Below are 7239 nucleotides of genomic sequence, written 5' to 3'. Positions count from 1 at the left end.
ATGTAGACCAGCCTTGTCTCAAAGAAACAGAGACCGAGATTTGACTCCCAATGCTGGAACTAAAAGGCATGTACTGCCTCGTCCATCTTTTAAATTTCTTTATTTCATCTGTATGTTCATGTATGTTTGCATGTTCAAGGGTGTGTGTTCACATATGTGATCGGATGCCAGAAGACAACATCAGGTGTATTCATCATTCTCCATGGTCTGGTTTGACCCCGGGTCTCTTACTGAACATGGATCTTGCTGATTCCAGCAGACATGAACCCCAGAGATCCTTCTGTCTTTGCCCTCCACCCCACAGTGTTGGCATTACAAGCACTTGCCACCACGCTCAGGATTTTTTTGCATGGCTTCAGGGGACCAATGGTTGCAAATCAAATGCTTTGCCTCCTGAGTCATCTCCCCAGCTTTTTGAAGGACCTTGCAAATGATCGTTTCTTATCTACTTTAGTAGATCAGGCTGAGTTGGTAACATGAGGAAAGCAGCCCAGAAGTGGGGGCATGGCAGCAGTGGTATGTTAATTTCTTTTTGGTTGCTGAGATGAAATATCATGACCAATGTAACTCACAGTAGAAAAAAATATTATTTTCTCTTATAGACCAGATTGACAGAGGAGAAGGCAACGGGTTGGGGGTAGGGGACAGGATGAACAGGAAGGCGAGAGAACACATCTCCAGCTACAAACCTGAAGATGAGAGAGCAAACTGGAATAAGTTGGGGTTAAGAACTCATAAAGATTCAAAGGCCACAGCCAGTGACACTCTTCCTACAGTAAGCATGCGTCTCCCTAAACATTCCCAAAGCGGCCCCACTGAGACATATGGGGACATTGACTCATTCAAATCCCAAAATGTTGACAGTTGAACAGTAAGGCCCAAAGGCAAAACCAAGATGAGACAGCTGGCTAGTTGAAGCTGAAGAGGAGACAGCTGAGCAGTTCAAGAGCTCACAGACACAAGGTTGATAAGGGAGAGGGGCGGGGAGGAGGAGAGAAGACCACACAGGGCCTGTGAAGAGTTCCAGGTATCTGTCAAGCTCACAACTGAACATACCCGCTTTCCTTGTCAAACTCCCAGAGAGCAGCACGGAATTCTTCAGGAGGTGAGTGGATAAACAGAGGTGTATCCAGTTAATGGACTATTATGGAACCCTGAAGCGAACCTTGCTTTCTGCTGCCCCGGGGAAAGCTAGCTGTATGTTCCCAAGGAAGGAAACTGAGATAGTTTCTTGTTGCTTGTGACCAGCATGTGACATTTTGGATAGGGCAAAACAGTTGCAGAGGGCATATGAGTGATTATAGGGCCTGGAGAGGACAGAGTTTCAATGGACATATGTAGAAACAGTGAGCTGGTCCCGCAGATCCTGTGCTGATGGGGGCATGTCATGATACCTGTACCTAACCTTGGGGATGTCCAGACTAGACAGTGAGCATCTGCTTGAGGTGACGACACCCATAGTGCTGCTCCCAGATTTAAACAAAGAGATGTCAGTGAAGGGCGAACTCAAGAGAAAGGCCACTGGGAACCCTGTATTCTCTGCCTGATTTTTCTAGGAGTCCCAAAAGAATTACAAATAAACTCCAGAAAAATCCCTTCAAAAGTTGTTTAAGAAAGAAAAGACCCAGAAAGGGGGAAATGTATTTAAAACTCAGTTGAGGGTTCAGTGAGCAATTTCACAAGTTTTCAAGAACTTTTCCTAAAGAGATGGGGAAGAAGGAATCCTCTTTTCCAAACAAGGGAAGCCTCAGGCTCAGGCCTTCGTGTGCCTCAGAGGAACAGTGACTCAGGGATATAGGGCACCTCTAGGCTGCCTACAGAAGGCAGAGGGACACTTGGGTGCAAGCTGGGAGGCAGCGCATGCATCCTGTGAGCATCCTGTGAGCCGGCGCCTGGCCACATGCACACCTGGGGAGAGGAGACCAGGGTGACTCAGTGCCTTACTTCTTCATTTTGGGGCTCAAGGAAGACATGTAAATAACTCGAGCATCATGTGTGCTGTGGTGGGGCGAGCCTTGGTTCAGTCAGTGTCCATTGGTAGGCTGACTGGGAGCTCAGCCAGGAAGGCAAGGAAGGGAAGAGGCTGAAGGGGTGGTGGAAACTGGATTGGTGGGATGGCCTGCATGGAGAGGGTGGATATTGGTCTGGGTGGGCCTCCTTCATTGGCTGGCCACGCGCATATGTGAGGTTGTGGTCAGGAGCCCAGAGGAAGCTGCTGTACCTGGGTCTGTGGTTAAGTGCTTCCCCAATCTGTTCAAGCGAACAGTGAGAACCAGTGCACCTGACCCCAGGCCTCCTCCCTTCAGTGAGCTAAGCAGTCAGCCTCAAGGGGGCGCTAAGCCTCATTCTTTCCTTGCCTTTCTAGCTCCCCAGACATTACAGCAAGTGTGAATCTGGAGAAGTTTCTGGGATCACAAGACTATCCACATCTCCAAGGAGGTATCCATTGCATTGGCACCAAGTTCTCCCACCAATAATACCCCGGAGCCCACACTACCCTACAGCCCATACCGCACCCCATTTTCTCCCGTTTCTCCTATTCTCGGCTTTTCCCGCCTCTCCCTAGCATCAAGCCGTCTCCAGATCCTGAGACCATCAGTCAAGTCTTCCTCTCTCTGGACCATCAACTGTTTGCCATGTGTCCCCCAGTCAACGTTCGCCGTGGGGCCAAGGGCCTGTCCCGCCTCTATGCGGAATGGCTATACCAGCTTGTCCACGGAAAAGAGATGAAGACCTGCTTTGCTTGCTACAAGGCAGCTTTCCATACTAATAGAATATTGCTGGAGATGGTTTACTGGGAAGAGGAACCGATACAGGATGAGTCCCAGGCACTCTCAGAGTCAGGATTCAAGCCAGAGGAAACGTCTAAGCCTGAAGAAGAATCTCAACCCAAGGAAGAATCTGGGCCAGAGGAGCGGTCAGGGCAAATCTGTGCAGAAGGTCAAGGACATATGTCTGATGCCATCAGTGACCAATCAAGTTCTGGCTTTCCGAGTCCAGGCTCTGTAGGGACAGAGCTGGAACCTGAGGAAGCTGTACCCCTGGACCCCGGCACTGAGAATGATGAGTGGATGCAGGCCCTTCGCTGGAAATTAGGTAACTTCTGTCCCTGCCCCCACCAGTGCACCATCCCCACTCTGTCCTTGTGGGATATTTTCAATGTGGACCCATCTCCTGAGCAAGCTGTATTGTTAGAGTTGAGCCCCCTTTGGCCCATGGAAAAGGTGGTAGGAACGTGGTTGAGAAAACTGGATTTCAACTTGGTGTTGTCTGGCTCTGGTACCATCTGCTACTTGCTGTCAATGACTCCTTTATGGGTTGTGATGACCCAAGTTAATCGCTGGCAGGTGTTGCTGGACCCTCAAGCCTATTTGCTGGCCCACCTAGAGACTGGTCCTCAAAAGCAGGGCCTGAACCGCTGGAGGCTGAGCATCCTGGAGTCCTCAGGGCTGGGGGTGGAGCTGGTGCCTGCTGACTGCACCCTGCGGAAAGGCGGCTTCAAGGTGCACTCCTACCTGCCCTGGCAGAGTGACACCCCAGAGGACTGGACCAGGGAGCCAGGGGAGAAGCTGTTTGTCAAAGATATTCAGAAGCTGAGGGACCTTTGAGCTTCCTCTCCTGATCCTTCTTTTTGACTCCAGAATATCGGAGGCACTGATCCTTAGGCAGCCCCCATTGCACCAGATCCCCTGGGAATATGAAGAGCCAGTGGTTGCCAGTTCTGAGCCTCAGGGGAAAGGTTGGTCCAGAATTTTAGGGGAGCATCTGGGACAGTCTAGAGGCTTTGTGACCTCAGAGGGAAGTCTGGCATGTTTACAGCAGGAATTTAGCTGTGCTCAACTGACTGTTCAGTGAAAGGTGAGGACTAGGTTTATGTTAGGTGGGGTGTTCTGTATTGGGTGTCCTGGGTGACAAGTCAGAGCTCTTGCCTACTATATGCATGGCCTCCTAGGCTCTGAATGACCTGGCGTTTGCGGTAGTTAGATCCTGTCTTAGGGGGTCAAGATACCAGATTTCAGGATTAACTGTACAGGGTATTTATACTGTTTAATTTTACTTTCTCCTTTCGCTGTTTCTGTTAATAAAGTTGGTGTTTTAAATTTTATTATTTGATGTGGATGGTTTTCCCTTCACATGGTGTCTTCATACCTGGTACCGCAGCAGCCAGAAGAGGCCCTGGAGCCTGTGGTTACCCAGTTATTGGGGAGCTAAATCTCCCTTCCAAACCAGGTCTGTCCCGTCTGTGGTTTGTCCTCTCTCCCTCCTGGTGAAGCATCCATCACAGCAAATGCTTTGTTGTTTCGTCTTCATTATTTAATTTTACTTTTATTATTGTGTGTGCTAGGGAACGTGGGTACGCACACGCCACGGTACACGTGTGGAGGTCAGAGGACAACTTTCAGGAGTCCACTGTCTTCTTCCAGGAACGATCGCTCAGATCATCAGGAAGAGATTTTACCTATCAAGCCATCTCAGTGGTTCTTCAACTCCCCAACCCCCCTTTATTATGCAGAGTTTTTTTGGGTAGGTTTTGTATTGTTTTGTTTTCTTTTGTTAAACAGGGTTTCTCTGTCTTTTTGGAGCCAATCCTGGAACTTGCTCAGTAGACCAGAATGCCCTTGAACTCACAGAGACCTGGGTGCCTGCTTCAAGGAGTCCAGAATTTTTTGGGTTGAGAAAGAGGGGGATAAAGGGTTTGTCTGGCTCACACTTCCACATTGCTGTTCATCACTGAAGGAAGTTAGGACAGGCACTCAAACACAGCTGGAACTGGAGGCAGGCAACACTTTCAACAGATGAACCACCTCTCTCCCCTCAAAATCATTTAAAAGAGAACAAAAAACTATTAACAGTCACACATGTGTAACAACCTGCAGAGGTAAGAAGGTCATGCACCAGAGAACACTTCAAAGCATCAGGACATAAAATGTGGAGATAAACCCACCTATGGTTTGCACTGGGAAAACATCCATGTCAATGGCAGATGATGTGTGAACCTGCAGCCTCCTGATTACTCAGCCAATGAGGAAAGAGGGGAAGAAACCACCTTGCAGGGTTATAAATGCAGGATACACTCCACCCTGAAAACCCCACCCACGTGTGTGCACACAGCAGGGGCTTCCTCCTGCCCACGGATTTCCCACAGACCACACCCAAACACCTGTTTTCTCAGAAATCCTTTATTTAGTGGGAAAGAATAGTTAAAGCGGCTGCTCTCTGACTCAGGCAGAAAAACAGCAGCAATGGCCTGCACGTGTCATGCTCAGAAGAGGAAAAGGGGAGTCTGTGTTAGAATGGCTAGGATGCAGTGGAGTATTTGGATTGGGCATGTTAAGTAGGCAAAGCAAAGGGGGCTTTAGCTTGCTGGACTTCTGTCCTCATCCTCAAGAAGGACTCTGACATAGGAAAGTATCCATGTACGGGAACAGGCCTTGCTGCTAGCCTTGGGGATGTAATCTAACAGGTTTGTTTAGCTAGGCAGAGGGAAAGCAAGAAGGACAAGGCCTGCTACAGCCGTGTTTGCCATGCTTGCACTGGACAGAATCCATTCAAAAAGTTTATAAATTACTGTGCTTAAGAGGACTGTAAAGCCAAATTAGAATTGAAATGTTAAGGACTGTCCAGTATTCTTTTTGTAATTACCTTGTCTTGAACTATTTTAAAAACTGTTGTTTATGCAAGTTAATATAGGTCACCATGTGGCACAAATTCTAATTGTCTTAATAATAAAAACCCAGAGTCAGATATTGAGGTAAATGCAGAAAGAAGAGGGCTGTAAGAATCCAGTCACTAAAGAACTTTTACCTCTACCAAATCCTCACACTGAAGGGGGAAAGATTGCCTAAGGAATTCTCAAACTGAATGTTCAGACTGAAAGCCCTGATTTCCTGTCTCCTCCCACCTTATGCTCCTCTCTCTGCCATCCATATCACTCCTGTCTCCACCTCCCTGGTGCTGGGATTAAAGTCATGTGAATTCAAGTGCTGGGCTCAAAAGTATGACTCTGTTTCTCTTTCACACTAATTCAATCTTGTGTAGAGAGGAGTACCCTTGAACTCCCAGAGATCCATCTGCCTCTGTCTCCAGGGTGCTGGGATCAAAGGTGTGAGCCACCACTGCCTGGCCTCTATAGCCCACTAGTGTGGCTAGATCCCACTCTGATCTTCAGGCATTGCGTTATTTGTTAGATCTTAAACAAAATATCACATCATGAGGTTAACTGCTGATTTTGCCTCTGTAAGAGAAAGCTTGTATTACTCAAGATGACGTTCGGCTTATCTGTAAATAAATGTAGATCATAGATGTCAGTCTGGCTCCTCTAGGCGCGCTCTAGCAAGGGTGGTTCCAACAATTTGTAGGGGACTCTTTGCTCTCAGGAGCCCTAGTGAAATCTCCATGACCCTGTAACCATTTCCTCTCAAGCCAGAGGAGAAGCACTTCCTCTGATGGACTAGCAGAGACTGCTGGGATATGATTAGTGCCAAAAGACAAAGACATGATTGGTGAAAACTCAGACCCTCATTTGCATGTGAGGCACACTATGAGTGGTTGAAACACATACTTTCCTTAGCTGGTGAAGCCAGCTGTGATTAGCGCAAACCCCATTCTCTGGCTAAATAAACAGGTTGTTCAGGCTTATAAGAAGCATAGTGGTATAACCTATTGTGTGTCTCTTTTGATACTGCAGTATTGGGGCCAATAAAGGCTGCTCTGTCTCTGTCTCTCTCTCTCTCTTTCTGAAATATGGTCTCACTATCTAGCCCTGGTTGTCCTGGAACTTGCAATGTAGACCAGCCTTGTCTCAAAGAAACAGAGACCCAGTCTTGACTTCCAAATTATGGAACTAAAGGCATGTACTTCCATGTTCAACCTATAAATTTATTTATTTATTCATCTGTATATTTAGGTATGTTTGCATGTTCAAGGGTGTGTGTTCACATATGTGATTGGATGCCAGAAGACAACATCAGGTGTATTCATCATTCTCCATGGTCTGGTTTGACCCCGGGTCTCTTACTGAACATGAATTTTGCTGATTCCAGCAGACATGAACCCCAGAGATCCTTCTGTCTTTGCCCTCCACCCCACAGTGTTGGCATTACAAGCACTTGCCACCATGCTTAGGATTTTTTTGCATGGGTTCTGGGGACCAATGGTTGCAAATCAAATGCTTTACCAACTGAGTCATCTCCCCAGCTTTTCAAGCACCTGGGGAGTGATCGTTTCTTATCTACTTTA

The 7239-nt window shown here is 47.5% G+C and overlaps 1 protein-coding gene across 1 annotated transcript; it reads left to right on the top strand.

Annotated features, from left to right (window-relative positions):
- The first annotated feature begins 2636 nt into the window (after positions 1–2636).
- On the top strand, positions 2637–3608 carry LOC130877102 (testis-expressed protein 19.2-like). The gene has a single exon (XM_057774004.1). The coding sequence runs from the start codon at positions 2637–2639 to the stop codon at positions 3606–3608; it is 972 nt and encodes a 323-aa protein (XP_057629987.1).
- Positions 3609–7239: the final 3631 nt, after the last annotated feature.

This window comes from Chionomys nivalis, chromosome 7, assembly GCF_950005125.1.
Source record: "Chionomys nivalis chromosome 7, mChiNiv1.1, whole genome shotgun sequence".
Lineage (NCBI taxonomy): Eukaryota > Metazoa > Chordata > Mammalia > Rodentia > Cricetidae > Chionomys > Chionomys nivalis.
This window is presented reverse-complemented; position numbering and strand designations above follow the sequence as displayed.